Genomic DNA, 19,122 nt, shown 5'->3' with positions numbered 1-19,122 from the left:
CGATTTCTGAGCACATAGCCAGGAGTAACCCCTGAGCGTCAAATGGGTGTGGCCCAAAAAAAAAAAAACAAAAAAAAAAAAAAAAAAAAACTCTTTTTTTTTTTTTTTACTTTTTTTTTTTTTTTTTATTTAAACACCTTGATTACATACATGATTGTGTTTGGGTTTCAGTCATAAAAGGAACACCACCCATCACCAGTGCAACATTCCCATCACCCAAGTCCCAAATCACCCTCCTCCCCACCCAACCCCCGCCTGTACCCTAAACAGGCTCTACATTTCCCTCATACATTCTCAATATTAGGACAGTTCAAAATGTAGTTATTTCTCTAACTAAACTCATCACTCTTTGTGTTGAGCTTCCTGAGGTGAGCTGGAACTTCCAGCTCTTTTCTCTTTTGTGTCTGAAAATTATTATTACAAGGGTGTCTTTCATTTTTCTTAAAACCCATAGATGAGTGAGACCATTCTGCGTTTTTCTCTCTCTCTCTGACTTATTTCACTCAGCATAATAGATTCCATGTACATCCATGTATAGGAAAATTTCATGACTTCATCTCTCCTGACAGCTGCATAATATTCCATTGTGTATATGTACCACAGTTTCTTTAGCCATTCATCTGTTGAAGGGCATCTTGGTTGTTTCCAGAGTCTTGCTATGGTAAATAGAGCTGCAATGAATATAGGTGTAAGGAAGGGGTTTTTGTATTGTATTTTTGTGTTCCTAGGGTATATTCCTAGGAGTGGTATAGCTGGATCGTATGGGAGCTCGATTTCCAGTTTTTGGAGGAATCTCCATATCGCTTTCCATAAAGGTTGAACTAGACAGCATTCCCACCAGCAGTGGATAAGAGTTCCTTTCTCTCCACATCCCCGCCAACACTGTTTATTCTCATTCTTTGTGATGTGTGCCATTCTCTGGGGTGTGAGGTGGTATCTCATCGTTGTTTTGATTTGCATCTCCCTGATGATTAGTGATGTGGAACATTTTTTCATGTGTCTTTTGGCCATGCGTATTTCTTCTTTGTCAAAGTGTCTGTTCATTTCTTCTCCCCATTTTTTGATGGGGTTAGATGTTTTTTTCTTGTAAAGTTCTGTCAGTGCCTTGTATATTTTGGAGATTAGCCCCTTATCTGATGGGTATTGGGTGAATAGTTTCTCCCACTCAGTGGGTGGCTCTTGTATCCTGGGCACTATTTCCTTTGAGGTGCAGAAGCTTCTCAGCTTAATATATTCCCATCTGTTAATCTCTGCTTTCACTTGCTTGGAGAGTGCAGTTTCCTCCTTGAAGATGCCTGTAATGTCCTGTAGTGTTTTGCCTATGTGCTGTTCTATATATCTTATGGTTTTGGGGCTGATATCGAGGTCTTTAATCCATTTGGATTTTACCTTTGTACATGATGTTAGCTGGGGGTCTAAGTTTAATTTTTTGCAAGTGGCTATCCAATTGTGCCAACACCACTTGTTGAAGAGGCTTTCCCTGCTCCATTTAGGATTTCCTGCTCCTTTATCAAAAATTAGATGGTTGTATCTCTGGGGAACATTTTCTGAGTATTCAAGCCTATTCCACTGATCTGAGGACCTATCCTTATTCCAATACCATGCTGTTTTGATAACTGTTGCTTTGTAGTACAGTTTAAAGTTGGGAAAAGTAATTCCTCCCATATTCTTTTTCCCAATGATTGCTTTAGCTATTCGAGGGTGTTTATTGTTCCAAATGAATTTCAAAAGTGTCTGATCCACTTCTTTGAAGAATGTCATGGGTATCTTTAGAGGGATGGCATTAAATCTGTATAATGCAAAAACAAATGAAAAACCAAAAAAAAAAAAAACAACAAAATGACTGTAAACTACAGTGTTTAACTAAAGTATATATTTAAAAAATAAAAATGTGCTATGTAAAAACGAATTTTCCACATTAGTAAATATTAAAAAAACTCTTATACCGGGCCGGGTAGGTGGCGCTGGAGGTAAGGTGTCTGCCTTGCAAGCGCTAGCCAAGGAAGGACCGCGGTTCGATCCCCCGGCGTCCCATATGGTCCCCCCCCAAGCCAGGGGCGATTTCTGAGCACATAGCCAGGAGTAACCCCTGAGCGTCAAATGGGTGTGGCCCAAAAAAAACAAAACAAAACAAAAAAAAAAAAAAAAAACTCTTATACCAAGCAAGCAAATAATAGATAAAAACGAAAGCAACCCTCGAATTACAACCAATGAACTGAGATTACTGATGAACTAAGGATGAGAAGTTGGAGAAAAAGATGGAGGTGGGTCAAGGACCTGTGAAGGAGAGTTATTGGTATCTTATTGCTCCAGGAGGCATAAGAGTTAGCAAACAATTGAAGTGGCTTGCACTTGAATTTGTATAATGGACACAGTGTTATATACCCAAGCTCTTACCTCTAGATTAAACCTATCTTTTAGATATATTTTCTTCATTGAATTCGCTGTAACATTAACAGTCATTTGTCAGCATTATAATTTCCCATGGTGAAAGGGTCACTTCCCCATCAATGGGTAGGATTTGTTTATAGTCCAAATATACCTCCTTTTTTTTAGGGCAGAAATTCTGTATAATCCTCTGCCACTGAATGCACATAGATGAGTTGCTACACTTTGTAAAAAAAATGACAAGCTAATAATAACCTTCTACTTAAAAAATGTGTTAATTTGTAGCTTAGGAAGTGTAGCTTTTATAAAACATCTAGCCAAAAATCACTGTAAAAACAACCTTTTCCCACTAGATCAGTTCTTTATGGATGATAAACTCTGATAGTTTATTTGGTTTACTTTAACCACATGATTTAAAAAAATCATTGTGTTTTAAAAAGTCCACAAATTGGGACAGTATACTAGAGCACATAAGAGAACTGAAGAAAAATAAATAACCAATTTAAGACTGGAATTGTCAATACTTACTACTCAGCACAAGGTGCAATAGAAATAGTCATAGCCAAATATTCCTTCGATTACCATTTCAAATACTCACTATTAATTTTCAGTGAAAGCTGAGGTTTGTCTCTGGTCTGAAGAACCAGGTGGCATTTTAATTTTTATAAGCAATGTAGAAAAGCAAGTACTATTCTCAGTTTAAAAGCCCCTTAAAGAAACACAAGTCAGCAAGAATTCTCACATTCATTTAGAACTTAAAAGAAAACATTAGTTTTTTATACCCACAACAAAACATGGACCTGCAGAAGTTTTCAAACAATCCTCCAGCATCTTCATGCGGGTCTTCTGCAACTCTGGGCTGTCCCATTCATCTTCATTAACTCCCCAGTACAGATCTATGACCTGTAGATTGAACAGAGGACACAGTCTTAATTCACCCATGGGGAATTTAATTTGCTTGGGAACTCTGTTCTCATTCCCTGTGTCAAGCTAATGTGCTCCAACCTCTCTCTCTCTCTCTCTCTCTCTCTCTCTCTCTCTCTCTCTCTCTCCCTCTCTCCCTCTCTTCCTCTCTCCCTCTCTTCCTCTCTCTCTCTCTCCCCTCTCTCTCCTCTCTCTCTCTCTCCTCTCTCTCTCTCTCCTCTCTCTCTCTCTCCCTCTCTCCCTCTCTCCCTCTCTCCCTCTCTTCCTCTCTCCCTCTCTCCCTCTCTCCCTCTCTCTCTCTCCCTCTCTCCCTCTCTCTCTCTCTCCCTCTCTCCCTCTCTCCCTCTCTCCCTCTCTTCCTCTCTCCCTCTCTTCCTCTCTCCCTCTCTCTCTCTCTCCCTTTCTCCCTCTCTCCCTCTCTCCCTCTTCCTCTCTCCCTCTCTCTCTCTCTCTCTCCCTCTGTTCCTCTCTCCCTCTCTCCCTCTCTCTTTTGGTTTTTGGGCTACGCCTGGCAGTGCACAGGAGTTACTCCTGTCTTTGTGTTCAGAAGTTGCTCCTGATAGGTTTGGAGGATCATATGTGATGCCAGGAATCAAACCTGAGTCCTTCCTGGGTCAGCTGTGTGCAAAGCAAATGCCTTACCACTGTGCTACCACTTCAGCCCACCAACTTTATACAATGATTTTAGAGAAGGAAAGTGAACTTCAAGGGTCATTTTAAAAGACATATATTAATTTTTCCTGTGGTAGAATGGGGACAAACATTTTATTCGATTTCTTTTGTTCCTGACTCTACTGTTGACACAGGTGAAAAATATAAAGAAAAGCTAAGTGTTAGAGGTTTTGCAGTGACGGCTTTCACTATATTGCAATGGTAACAGGCTTTATAAATAAATGAAAGCAGCTAGGATGAGGTTACCACTATATTCCTTGAGGCAATTAATAACCATTTCCACATCTCATATGAAGGCATATAGGATCGTTATCCACTATGGCATTAACATATACTGACCTGAAGTTAAACATCCACATTTACTAATGTGATTAGTAAATTGTGATTATTGTGATTATTATGCTTTATCCCGCAGTGATAGAAATTTTATTTGTATCTGTTTTTATTCATTAAGCAGTCTGCTTTCATCAGAATATATCTAAGAAAAATAAGTATTGGAAACCAATGAAAGATAAGAGAAGTCAGGATAATAGGATCCTCTGTCTCCATACTTCAAAGACTATGCGGAAAGTTCTGTGCCTGTAAGAACTTCCACAAGGACAGCTTTGAAAGATTTGCTGGGGAGAGCAGCATGTTAGGAAGTTTTATTCCTTTTACTCCTTTGCTGTCTGCATAAGGTAAATGCTTCCAATTGTAGCTTTGAAGATTTCTTCTTTTACCTTGAACTGAAAAAAGAACCTCTTCCTCCTCACTGGCTGTGTGGTGGTTCAGAAGATGAGCATCCTGAGGGGCTCTGCACCATGAAGGTTCCAGGAACTTGTGCATTTTATTTCCTTTCTTGATCATCACCCCACATAGATGCTTCCACCAAGTTTTTGTCAATCTCAATTTGGGTTTGTAGAGGGCCGAACAACTTCTTTCCAAGATATTCATTCAAATAGGGCAAAGCTATAATACAGGAGGAAAGGTGCTTGCTTCTCATGTAGCCAAATCTGCTTGAGCTAAAAGACACTGGATTTTTGTTTATTTTATGGGCCATACCCAGTGATGTTCAGGGGTTACTTACTGTTGACTCTGTGCTCAAAAATTACTCCTAGCAGGCTTGGAGTAATATATGGGATGCAGGGAATTGAACCTGGGTCAGCCATGTGCAAAGTGAACTTTCTAACTGCTGTGATCCTGCCCCTGGTCTTTTTTTTTTTTTTTGTAACATGGCAATATTTTACAGACAATATTGGTAATAGTTAAGTAACTGTAGATAGGCTAATAAAAGTAACTCAAAGAATTGTCTGTATTTGGTAGGGGGAAGTGTCAGCCATATCCAGTGGTTGCCAAATCTTACTGGCTTTGTGTTCATTCCTGGCATGGTATGCTTAAGGAACCCTATGTAATGCCAGTGTTGGCCACATGCAAAGCAAATACCTTATTTCTGGGCTTTCTGTTCCAACTATACAATTTAAATGAGTGAGATCTAGCATGTGGTGAATTTTGATGTGTGTGATAAGTGACCTGAATTATGTGTTGATACAGTTTTTAGAAATGACACTTTGACACTGGGGAATGGCTCAGAGGCTAAATAAAGCACTTGCCTGATGAAAGTGATGTCATGAGTTTGATCTTTAGCACACCGATATATAGCAAGGGTGGCCCTGTCAGCTTCATTCTCTGGGACTCTCAAGCCCTGCAAGAGCTCGTGTTTATTGTGCACATCCAGGTTTGTGTGAGTATGGCAAAAAATAATGTTGGAGCACTGTGGTTTGGCAATCTATGCTCAGTGAGCATGTATGAACACCACAACTATACCTGTGAATATAACTGTCTATAAACACAACTAAATAAGAGCAACCTATATCTATTATGATTTGGTTAGGTCTTTCTTATACTCACTGAATATAGCAGAATTAGAGCGAGAACACTGTGTATCTAAATTGGAGAAGTTGGATCAAAGAGAGTATACAAAATACTAGTCTCACTTGCTTTGTACACTACTAACTCTTATTCAATACACAACACTACATATGGTCTCCTGAGCATAACCAGGAGTGATTCCTAAGTACAAACCCAGAAATAAATCCTGAGAACCACCATGTGGTCCAAAGAACAAAACACACATACAAAAATCATAAATATAAATACATATTTAAATATGATTTCTGATATATATATATATGGTATGTATGTATATAGATAATATAAAGCAAAATGACCAAAGTAAAAGTCAAAACAAATCATATATATATAATTTCTTTTGTTTGGGGGCCATATCTGCCAGTGTGTAGAGCTTACACCTGGCTCTGCACTCAACATCAAAGTAAGCATTTGCTTGAACTTAATTTGCTTTAGGATTTACATTCTTTTATTAGAATGTCCATCTCATAGAAGAAGTAAACAAAAGTTCTGAATCTCAGACAGTTTGTTAGATGCTGTAGACAATGTACAGATAAGGGAATTCTTGTTTTGGGTAGAAGAACTTCAGATGCATAGAGCTCAGGGTACCATATGGGATATTAGGGACTGAACCTGGGTTGGCCATGTGCAAGGCGAACACCCTACTTACAGTACTATTCATTTATATTGTTAAGTGGAAATCCAAGTGTCCCATAATTTATCTGCCACCACTAGTTTTTTGGGATCATTTTTATATGCTAATTTTCTAAAGCCTGGCCAGTACTGCCTTCTTTAGGCTTTATTAAGTTTTAACATTAAGTCTCCTTTCCTCAGCAGCTTACTTAAAGATGTTTTGTCTTCCTGATTTTCTTTTTGAACTGTTCTTTCTCAACTGTCTTAGTGGGCAAAAGTGATTTAAAAAAAAAGATAAAAATCAAGCAACCATAAAGACAGGGAAAAATAAATAAAATGGAACATCTAATTCAAGCAACATGAAACATTATTTGGGGGCCAACAGACATGCTATATATCTACATGATCAATGACAGGAAAAAAGGCAGTTGGATGCCAAAGAGCTCAACAAGACAAGATTTATTATACACTTAAAAAATTAAGTTTAGCTTTTAACCTAATGTCCAGGCATTGCAGACACTGGGATCTAATTTCCCATTTATTGGAATACTAACTTGTTGACAGCACATTTTATGTGCCTTTCTTTATTTCACCATTAGGTACAAAAGCTCAGCAAAGTAATTTGATTTTATCTCTTTTTATTTAAAACCATCTAACTTGTTTTAAAAATATTCTCAGGGAAGCTAATTTATCATGCTTATGATAATGTACTGAATTGGTCTGCAAACAAAATGGTAAAGAATAAAACTCCTAACAAATTCACCACTTGAAACCAAACGTAATCACTTTTAACACCAAGATTACTTAATAAACCTTAAAACAATCTGTAATAAACAAATAATAATGGCATTTTTTTTATCCAAAAAGGGGACACATTTGAATTCAAGATGGTTTTATAATACCATTTCTTCAGTATAAGCCTCTGGATTTCTGTGTGCTATGAAATATTTACTTTTTCAATTTTCCCATGCAAATTGTCCCAGAGACAATATGACTGACTTGGTTTTTACACAAACAATACTGAAATGAAGGTGCTCTTCAAATACTTCACTCAGGGCCTTATTATTATTATTATTTTTAAGAAATATAGCTTCCCTTTGAAAAAAGATTGCCATTTTATAGTTGGAGTTTATTTTTTTTTTATTAAAATGACATTTGTCTAGCCTTCCTGGCCTTTACATTTGTATGAGAGGGCTTTGAGGTGACCATGAATTGGTTAAAAAAAAACCCAGATACAGTCTATTCTCAAAATGACTGACATCTGCCATCATAAAAAATACTCCACACAGAATCAGCACTGCTGTACCCTAGAACTAACTTTCCAAGAGGAAGACAGCATTTGCTTGAACTGAATTTGCTTTAGGATTTACAGTCTCTTATTAGAATGTCCATCTCAAAGAAGAAGTAAACAAAAGTTCTGAATCTCAGACGAACAGTTTGTCAGATGCAGTAGACAATAAAGGAATTCTTGTTTTGGGTAGAAGGACTTTCTTCAGATGCATAGAATATGAGAAAAATCATCTTTTGGGTCCACATCATTTCTGGCCACACTTTGACAAAGTCTGTTACAAATGCTAACTTCGGGTATTTTATAATTCTTCTCTTGAGCATGAGGATTTTGACTAAACTATACGGGACATTATTGGGACAGATATTTCAGGGAAAACCAAGTCCTTCAACAAAATCCAGGAAGAATGTATTAGTTATGGCATTCACAAATTGTAAGAGAGGGTCCAAAATTCTGAAGTAATATGATGCTTCAACCAAAGCCTCATCAAGACATTATCTGCTCAGATCTGAGACCTTTGTACATTGAGAGTTTTGTGATGCAAAACAATGATGAGATGAGCAAGAGCATGAACTGAAGCAGGTGCTCTGAACATAAAGGTTTACTGAACACAAAGACCAAGAAAAAGCACCAAGTGCTGCTAGAGGCAGAAATCATTGCGTGCAGGCTGTGTATAAGCTGAAGGCTCAGTTTTCAGGGAATCACAGCCCAGCTGTACATAGGTGCCACTAGTTTCAGTAGCCTCTGGCTATAAAGAAAAGAATGTGTTGAGTGAGACCAAAATGTGGCTTTGAAAATTGGGTTCAATCCCCAGCACTACATGAACTTCTGAGCACCACTGAATGGAACTCCAAAATAATAATGTAAAAAATGTTTAAAAATAAAAGTGTTTCTACTGCTGGATCTTGGCTATCAGTATATTAGAGTGACCCTCTATGCAACCTTTGCCTGTATTACAACTGATGATCCTTGAATTGTCATCTTGCTTCCATCCTGTTCTTCTAATTCAGTCACTCTATTGTAGTTGAAGAAACTTTTTAGGAAGTTAATTAATAGGACACTAATTAGTAGGAGATAGTTCAAAAGATAGAGCAGTGCATGAGGACCTGAGTTTGAGCACCACATTGCCCAGGTGTACCCTGAGCACTCACCACCAGGCCGAGCACTGCTGGAAGTGGCTACTCTCAGAACATTCAAATAAAAATGGAAATCTGATCACTATCACTAAGCCTTCCTTTTCACCTAACAGATATTATTCATCATAGCTTACTCTAACTTAAGGAAACAGACAAAATATCCTCAATTTAGGGATGAATAACTGAAGGGCAGAGTAATGAAATAATGGGAGCAGTATCAATGAGTAGCAAGAAGAGGTTGGTTTCAGATCTGAATCCGTAATATTGCTTTATAGAACTTTCTATACTGAAGTTTATCTGAAAAGAATCCTCCATGGTCCAATTGATGAGACTCTGCTTGCTCTAATGGTCTTTTTCTAACTCTCTAAATCATATTCTCTTTCATTGCTCAGGTCAGGTCATCTATTTACCTGAGTTTGGATAATATATTCTTCATGTGCTTATACATACAAGAAATCATGCAGTACAAGCACATATAATTTTGTTTACATAGCTATAACATTTTTTCTTCTGTATTGCCATGCACCAAATCCAGATTGCCCACAATTAAGGCTGTGTTTTGCTACCGAGACATTTCCACAGACCTGCATTTACATATAAAGATAAACTTTCATGAATATCTAAATATTAGGACTTATTTGATGCGATAATTAAAAGTATGTTATAGCTACATTGCCTGGGGTCAGTTCCTGACAGTGGATGGTCAACAGTAACATCTGTGTTACTTAAGTGTCCTTATCGAATAAAATGGTTAAGACAAAATTTGCCTCTTAGATTCCTAGCAAAGATCAAATCAGAAAACACACATAGCACTGAGACTCAAAATGTAGTGGGCAATAGAGAATATCAAAGTTCTTGCCTAGATTTACTTGGGAAAGTTAATCCCATGTTTTTTAGCTGGGCACTTCCATCTCTCCATTCTTCTATATTGAGCTTATCATTAATTTCTCAGCAGGCCTTCCAGTTGCTTTTAAACTACAACAAGGGCCTCCACTATGCATGCCAAGACCGTTCTTTTATTCCTTTGCAGAAAGCACCGAATTAGTCTCTGGGGTTCATGTCTCTATTCTTTGAAGCTGTGCACTCAACGAGGCCCAGGACTGTTTCTGACACTGTAGTGTCTATTGTTCCTACAATTCTAAACAACTCTGAACAAGTCAATGAATAAATGAAGTCCCAGGAGGAACCAAGAACTTAATGTGCCCCCAGATATTTTGGAGATCAATGAGGAAGGTAGGTGAAATTCTGAGGTGGAAGAACACATGTACAGGAGAGTGTTCTTCAAAGAGATGAGAAAATTAATAACACTATGAGAATAGCAATGTGATGTTACTTGGCCCTGGAGAGACAGAGTGGAGGCATCATACATGTTGGGAGTTAAAAGGAAACTTGTGGATCAGATGGAAAACTGCATAGATCTAAGGGAACATATTTGAAATGACCTTTTCAATGGTTCATAACTAAATGTTAGCAAAGGAGACTTCTTAGAAAGGAGCTATTTTAACAGTGCAGATCTGTGAAAGCTCTCCTCTGTAGGAAACAGAAGGCTGGATAGAAAGAACTCACTTGTGTTCAGAATGTCATCTCTGAGGAGTTGACTCTACCCAAATTGGAGCTTAAATGTCACCTGACAAGTGGAGAACACTTATTCTATTTTGGAAGGACTCATCCTCTCTGGTGATTTCCGGTGTTGTGGGTAAAGAGACAACCACAATTTAACAGACTTAAATGTCCAACAAAATAGAGATGCTACAGTAAGTTCCTTAGTTTCCATAATGCCAAAGCTCCCTATTTAGACTGAGTCAAAGGTTGTTCACACAGATAAAGAAAGAACTTTGACACAGTGTTGGGAAACCAGGCCTGAGAATTCTCTAAGTACCATCAGTTAAATACTGTAAAGAAGTGAGTTGACCTTTACAATAAAATGAGCAAATACATGGTCATTATGACATAGTGCTTTTCTTCACATTTATCCTTTCTACTCATCATCTGCCCTGGCTTATGGTGAAAGGAGGATTGTGGAAGTTACCTATGAGAACTGTCTATAGAGAATTGCTGGGCTCTAGCCTTAAACTGTTAAGTGAGTTAGGCAAAAGGGTGATTTTATTTTTTGGTCACATCCAGCAGAGCTCAGGTGTTATTCCTAGCTCTGCAGTCAGAAATTCCTCCTGACAGGCTCAGGGGACCATATGGGATGCCGGGATTCAAACTACCATCTTTCCTGGATCGGCTGCATGCAAGACACATGCCCTATGCTGTGCTATCTCTCTGGCCCCTCAAATGGATATTTTGACTCCAGTGAAATGATGTGAAGTTCAATGATAGTTGTTACTTTTTTGTTTGTTTGTTTTGGGTCACACCTGGCAGCACTCAGAGGTTACTCCTGACTCTACACTCAGAAATTGCTCCTTGCAGGTTCAGGGGACCATATGGGATGCCAGGATTTGAACCACCGTTCTTCTGCATGCAAGGCAAATGCCTTACCTCCATGCTCTCTCTGTGGCCCCAGATAGCTGTACTTTTATAAAAAAAAAAAGGCAGGATCTGTTTACTTAATGATGTAGAAGGAATGAGCAGCTATGGAGGAAACCCCCAAAGCCTCACAATGCACCCTACCAATTAAAGGCCAGTGGTGAAACCTGGCAATAGTGGACCCTTGGGAGGCAAATCCATAAACAGAGAAATCAGGTCTGTGGGACAGAAGGAGATGATGGTGGAAGCATAGAAGGTACAGTGGAGGAATTGCAGGTGGGTAACAGATGGCCATTGAGGCACTCAGAGGCTACTAAAAGAGGTAACTTTTAGTCAGATCGGGCTATAATCAGACTCACGATTAACTTAACCTTCAGACTGGTAGAACACAGAGGATGCTTCTTCTTTATTTAGTCTAAAATTAGTTGGGCCACTTCCTCTTCTTCATTTTCTGGTTGGCAGGATAAATTGAGTGTTCATCTCTACTCTTGGTCTGAATTAGTCTTTACAAGGACTCTTAACTGGTATTTATTCTCAGGGATCAAAAGTGCCAGCCTCTTAAAAGGTTTGGTTATCTCAGATCCCGCTTCATTTACCTAAGATGCCACCTGGGAAGTCTCCTATATGAAGGGGAAAGGGGAACTTTTAGACCCAACATGAGGCAATGCTCTCTGTAAGCAGGCTTGTTAATTTCTGTCATTGCAGTCTACATTACAGGACAAATGTGGTCTGCTTGTGGTATTCTCCGCATAGAAACCCCCTATGCCATGCAACTATTAATTTTTTCTGTGCTCATCTCATCCTGCCATGGGAAATAGCAGTCAGTGATTGTTAATTATATATATGGGTCACAAAGTGACAGAGGGCATCTGGGAAAGTTAGACCTTAATGTCTCTTGACACTGTGACCCTAATTTTGTGAAGTAATGTCTTTCTTTAATGACTCCTCCCCAAGGCCTCACACACAGGAGACATGTGCTCTGATGCTGAGTAATGCCCTCAGTCCTAGAGTCTTCAAGAATTTTTAGGAGAAAGCAAAGGCAAGTTTTAGCAAGTCATGCAATTTTTTTGATCTCTCCCTCTTCTTTCTCCCTCTTCCTATTTCACTTCCTCTTCACCACACTTCAAATATCTCCTCTTATAATTTTCCCACAGACAATATGGGATAGGTTCTGGCACTGTATTCTGAGAAAATATCATTCTCTCCCATACACATTAAAATTTCTTGGTTAGGGTTCTACAGTAGAGGTTGCTACATTAAAGAATTGAATGAAAACATTCAGAGAAATCTTCCTTCAAGAGTTATCCCCTGCTATATAAGGACTTCAAATTGCGACAGAATCTTGTTTTATGTATGAGACAACAAAATGCTCCCTCAATATTCTTTTGATTTCCTCATGGTTGGACACAGCCACAATACCCCACAAACACAGAATCCTTGGTCATAAGTCTTTTGTTATTCTTGAATAAATGTAAAAAAAAAAGCACTTATATAACTTCTTATTGCTAGGTTTTTGATCAGGAAGAAGAAAGGTGAAAGACAGTAATAACGTAATTTGGGTTAAGTGCTTTTCATATTATTTCTCTGAATTCTAACAGTCCAAAAAGGTGAACACTAACTCCACTCAGTTTACATAGGTACCTTTCTCTGTCCAAGAAATCAAGCTTGTGACCAGAAAACTAGTATTATGCATACTGGAATTTGAGACCTAGTCTTTCTAACAAGAGACATTATGCTAATTCACTCTAGCCCATACATGACAAAATATGCACATATAACTTCTCCTAAAATATCATTTACAGGTTGCTCAACTTTGTAGGTTCCAATGAAAAGCAAAGTAATGCCACTTATATAATGATACACCTGTTTTTTTGTTAGAGATATCCTGATTTCTGGGATATAAAAATGTAAAAACTCCCTTTAGAATAAATGAAATCTGGAAATACTGATTCAGGAAGATTATCTGAGCAGCTGTGTAAAGTCCTAACAAGCACATGAAAACACCTGGGTAGAAAAAGTGGCCAGAGTCATTCAGTTACTAAGATAGAGAAGCCTGAACAAAGACAGAATTTCTCCATTTTAGTTTCTTATTACACAAATCTCCAAAAACATTGTGGCAGTTAAAGCAACAGGAACAGGGGCAATGAAGATGAACATAATAGAAGGTGAGGAATAAACAAGTCTTAAATTCTAGAATACCAGGAAATAATTGCATCTAGGAGATGTGAAAAGAGGACAAAGATGAACTCTTGTTTTAGACAATAATAACATTCAAAAATTATATTCATCCAAGTGGCTTGGAGTTGTGGGAGGTAAAGGAGACACAAAAACTCATATATAGCTATCAGTTTCAGGATATAACAAAGTACTTGTACGTCAAGAAAAAACCATTTTTTTAAATTATAAAAAAATATTCCATCACCAAGAAGAGATGGAATCTCAATAAACAAAGGAAGAATATATTTCAGAGAGAAGGGCCCTCTGATGTCATCTGCACCAAAGAGTATGATCTGTCTTTGGACTCTGTAGCAATATGGGAGCAGGTAGATGGTATAATACAATATTTCTGATGGCAACTCTGCTGGTTTTACTGAGTCTCCAACAATTTTTGAGTCTTGTTACCTACCTTGCAGAGGGAAGGCAGCTCTTGAATTGCTCTAAACTCCACTTGTTACTCTTAATTTCAAGGGTGGATCCTTTAAGATTGGGGACAATAAGGGGTCTATATTCATTATGTGCTGCTAACTGAAAATCAAGTTTGTCTTAAGATAGCAGGCAAGGTGCTAGAGACGTAACACAATGGTTAGGCAACAAAACTGATGGTTATGAATGCCTTGAATCCCAGAAACTCTAGTTCAATCCTAGTCACCACATATGGTCCCTGAAGAATTGTCAAGGGATACTTCTGGGCACAGAGGCAAGAATAGCTCCTGAGCACTGAGTTTGGGCATGGCCTTAACTCCACAAAGTTTTGACACTATGTGTTGGCACCATATGTTGTTTCTTGAGAAATGAGGACCATCTCTTTATTTTTGTATTATTTATTTTGTCTAAGAGTTTTTAAACAATTTTAAACTGTTTTCCTTTTTTATGGACTGAGATTCTTTGATTTGCAACACTTACTGGAGAACCATTGCTTTAAAAAGTGAATCCTCAGAGAGATCTATCATTAACTGACTAGAAAAGTTTATATTACAGTAGAAGATTCAGATAGTATATACATAAATTCCTGTTAAGTGTGTAAGTCACAGAGAAAATGTAGCCTTGTCTAATTTAATTCATTATAAATACAACCTCAGTTGTGTCAGCTATTACTATAACCATTTCTGACACTCAATTGCAGGCACAGAATGTCAAATCATTCACCGTAGAGAGCTGGGACTTTGTTCCACTACTTTGCTCACTGCCCTTTCCAGTGCTGTCCAGCATAAATGAGAAATGCAAATGCTTAGCAAGACCCTTGCCACCCAATTTCTCTATGGACCTTGCCCTGCACAGACTGCACTGGTTTTATTTATCTTCTTCTGTATAAATATTTTATACTTAGTGCGAGAGAGATGGTACAGTGGGTTGAATGCTTGCTATGCATGCAGCTGACCTGGATTAGATCCCCAGCTTTCCATATGGTCCCCTACACCCATCTGTAGTGACTCCTGAGTGTAGAGCCAGGAACATTGTTGTGTGTGCTCCCCAAACAGATAAAAAACAAAAAGTTTATTATATTTAGAAAATATAATTTCCTTCTTCATCCGTGAATTAATCCAATACCATAATTTTATGGAAGCTGTCCTGTAGTTCAATGACTTTCTCTACTGACAAAAAATGGGTTCAGCATCCAACTTTGCAAATGAAAGGATTGGAAGGCCTGAATACATTTTTTTCTCTTTTGTAACTGAGTTTCCAAAAAGACCGTCTCATTTGTTAAGAATCTTAACAGGCAGTAAGTTTTATAATATTGGCATCTAATATTGAGCAGTATAACCAGGCATCTCAGAAAAGGTAGTACTAAATTTATTAACAAAATTTTAATTTAGGTTAAAAATTATTACGTAAATGGTGAGTTAGGAGTAGATTTGATATGCATGTAGTAATCCCCAACTGTTGATAGACCCCATGAACTGAGAGTCACATCATCAAAATCTATTTCCTGCATGTACAGACATTCTAATATATACATTAGAAGGCATCATGAGACACACTAAACTAAAATATATATCTTGAAGTAATAAAATGAGAGGTGTTTTTTTTCCACCAAGAGTGCATTTTGGACTCTCAGAGCATAAAACTTTAACACACCTTCATTGCTTAATGTGGACAGAAAATTAACATAGCACATGTGATTTCAGATTTCCATTGTAGATACAGTAGTGCAGACAGGAGGTAAGATGCTTGCCACACACATCAAATTCTCTGTTCAATCCCAGACATAAATACTGACAGAATCTATTCCTGTGTAGAGAACTAAAAAAGAGCCCCAGAATATCACTGGGATGTGACACAACCCTCTCACTCCCAATAAGAAATTTCCATTGTAAATAAAGTTGCAAAATACTAAGCCATTTATTGTTTCATTTATTGATGTCCAAGTTATGCCTGAGGTTTTAAGGCTTTTCTAAGGAATGGCAAACTCAATGGAGTCAACTCATGATAGTTCATAGATGAACTTCAGCAATGACAATTACCCTCTTATGAAAAGCTGATGCAAGTTATTAATTTTAGTAAAAGGTAAGTCCCTAAAATACTAAGGTGGCAGCAGATATTACATGGCATATAAAAACTAAAAAGCAAGGAATAAAAGGCCAAGATTGGTTAGTCTGCCCACATGAAATAGCTGTGAAAAAGTTGGTTCTAATTTTGAGCTGCAAATTATTTCTTGAAATTGCAACTTAAAGATAGATGATCAGCAAGTTTCAGTTTTTTGGTAATAGAGAAAACCATAAAATGAAGCAAATAAACATTATTCAAAGAAAATTTGTACCAAGACAAGGTAGGGTCTAAAAATCAAAACATAAGAGTTCTAACTTTAAAAAAATACTAAATATTTTGTTCCATTTTCCAGTGTTCCTTTATTCTTCAAGAAATGAAACTTTATAGTGTTTAAAATCTGTCTCCTAACACTGAAAACATGCCAAAAACCAAATACAAGCATTAAAAAACATTTGACTAACATAATTGAAAATGGGATTATTATATCAGAGTTACCTGAAATTCCAATCCATAATTTTCCCTGCAGAATTCTCTCAATTTAGGATACACATTTTCTTTTAATGCTTGTCTTTCAGCTCCTGTATCTGCAGTAGAAAAGCAAAGACATAAAAGTGAGTTATATTCATATACACAACATATATATATATATATATATTTCTTGGAAAACTAAAAGCCTACTAGTAGTGACATTAATATAATAAAGAAGGAGTGTTTTTGCCTGCTGTCTTCATCACCCAGAATCACTGTTTACCCAATAGCACTGCCTCATCATCCCTCTGCAATTCCCTTTGGGGACATTAATCTGACCAAACTTCAGGTATGCCTGTTTTGGGGTTGATATCATCAGGACTTTTTGGAACAAGTGCAGGCACTGTCCCCCCAGATCTTTATTCTTTGGAAGACAGGAAGCTGTAATCACACTCATAAACAGTTGCCTTGTTCAAACCAGTCCACTTCACTCTATTCTAACACTAGCCATGCAGCAGAAAGCTGGCCATCTCAGGAGAAGAGGGCAGGCCAATCCAAGCCCTCCTCCTGCCAAAGCCACACCTGCTTCCTTCATTACCTTTGGGATTCATTAGCCTTACAGAATTACTATTTTCCCAATAGTGCTATCTCATGAATAAATAATAATAATAATGATAATTCCCTTCAGAAACACCAATATGACAAAAGTTCAGGTACAGTAGTCTTTGAGGCTGATATCGCCAGGGCTTTTGAGAGAGGGCATTTATTAAAGTCAGGTCTCAAGTTCCAAATTCAGGACACTGGAAAGATGTGGATCTGGAAGCAAATGCCATTGTAGAAAACAATCCACACACATTAAAGAGGGTGAAACAGGTTCAGGAGTTCCGGCATGTAAGCCTTCAGCTCTTAAGAAGCAGGAAACTGGGGCCGGAGAGATAGCATGGAAGTAAGGCGTTTGCCTTTCATGCAGGAGGTCATCGGTTTGAATCCCGGTGCCCCATATAGTCCCCCGTGCCTGCCAGGAGCAATTTCTGAGCCTGGAGACAGGAATAACCCCTGAGCACTGCCGGGTGTGACCCAAAAACCACAAAAAACAAAAAACAAACAAACAAACAAAAGAAGCAGGAAACTTAGTGGGACTCTAGAAACACAAGAGGGCGTTTTCCTGAAACCCCAAGTATTTATTAGGAAGGAGTAGACCACATCCGGAGGTGGGACCAGGTGGTCTAAACACCAATCCAGGGTACTACAGTCAAAGATGTTTCCAACCAATGAGTAACAAGGAGTATAATGAATGGGAATGGGATTCGATTAATCCCACCAGCACTCTCCACCTATATATTCTATTTTCCAGGACACTTGGCAGTTGATTACATGCCCCTAAAAGTTGCATTTTCAGTAATAGTTTTTTGACTTTCTGGACAACTTCATTTGTTTAATGCTTTCATTCCTCTAGGAACACAACAATTTAACAGAATGAACAGCTAACAAGAATTTACTAAACCTTCTGTCACTGAATTAATGACCTCACTGGAGACACAATAATTTTCAAAACTGTTTTCTACTGTACTTTTTCTTTTAATTTTTAAACTTTCTTTTCTTTTTTCTTTTTCTTTCTACCTTTTTCAGTTATTTTGTTTTTACTTATCTTGAAGCAAATATATTATAGTCACTATGTTAATTATGCGATGCATTTTCTTTAAATAAAGTAAAAAAGGGTGGAGTGTTTTGCTGTGAAATGATGGACTATTTGGTTATAGGGGACAGAGTGGTTCATCACAATGCAAGGGAGCAGAGGTGCCCCTTGCTTGGTGTGTACAAGAGGTCAATATGGTGGTATTGTGCCCACCTTTCCCTCATCAGTTTTGTGTGTGTGTGTGTGTGTGTGTGTGTGTGTGTGTGTGAAAGTTGAGTATGTAGCTCACATTAGCTGCTGACTAGCCATGCTCTTATAGAACTAAAAAGAGGAAAGGCAATAAAGTGTTCTAAGCCCATGATTTAACATTTAAAATCATACAAACTAGTAATATATTTTGTTTTTTAAAAAAAGTCCTGGCTCTATCCTTGTTTCTCAGAGTACTTAAAAACAATCTAAAAATTACTTTTTAGGATAGCACTTGAAAAATACAATCCAACATCCAGGCAGTCCGATAGTGATTAATGAAGAGACAAACTGTGGAAGCAAACATCCAGATGAGCACATGCCAGAACTGAGAACTTCCTGGCTGGCTTGTCTACCACAGCCACATTCTTTACTCTGGGCATAGAGGCTTCCTGTTATATCACAGAGAGGAGTTGGTTTACACATGTCACCCCATGTAAAAGCATCCAAGTAAAATACATTTCAGGATCCAAACAGTAGGAAAGTACAAGAAAGGATGAACCTGCAAACAGAAGGAGCACGAGACAGAGATGCATTTATTTATGCGAAATGTCTGGCACACAGAGAGATCCGAAGCCAGCAGGGCTAGATGCATTTTCACATCCACAATGACAACCTTATTGGCCCAGAAAGGGAGGCCACTTTTTGCCCAACTAACTCCCATA

At 38.0% G+C, this 19,122-nt stretch overlaps 1 protein-coding gene across 1 annotated transcript in view; it reads right to left on the bottom strand.

Moving 5' to 3' along the window:
- The window catches only part of NWD2 (NACHT and WD repeat domain containing 2), a 201,474-nt gene that overhangs the window by 89,672 nt on the left and 92,680 nt on the right, over positions 1–19,122 (bottom strand). The window contains exons 2-3 of the mRNA XM_049790206.1: positions 16,603–16,691; positions 3,175–3,291 (exon numbers count right to left, since the gene is read on the bottom strand). Coding sequence (XP_049646163.1) covers positions 3,175–3,291; positions 16,603–16,691 — 206 coding nt within the window. The remainder of the gene's footprint in view (positions 1–3,174; positions 3,292–16,602; positions 16,692–19,122) is intronic.

Source organism: Suncus etruscus, chromosome 16, assembly GCF_024139225.1.
Source record: "Suncus etruscus isolate mSunEtr1 chromosome 16, mSunEtr1.pri.cur, whole genome shotgun sequence".
Lineage (NCBI taxonomy): Eukaryota > Metazoa > Chordata > Mammalia > Eulipotyphla > Soricidae > Suncus > Suncus etruscus.
The sequence above is the reverse complement of the archived record's forward strand: the minus strand, read 5'-3'. Positions and strand labels throughout refer to the sequence as shown.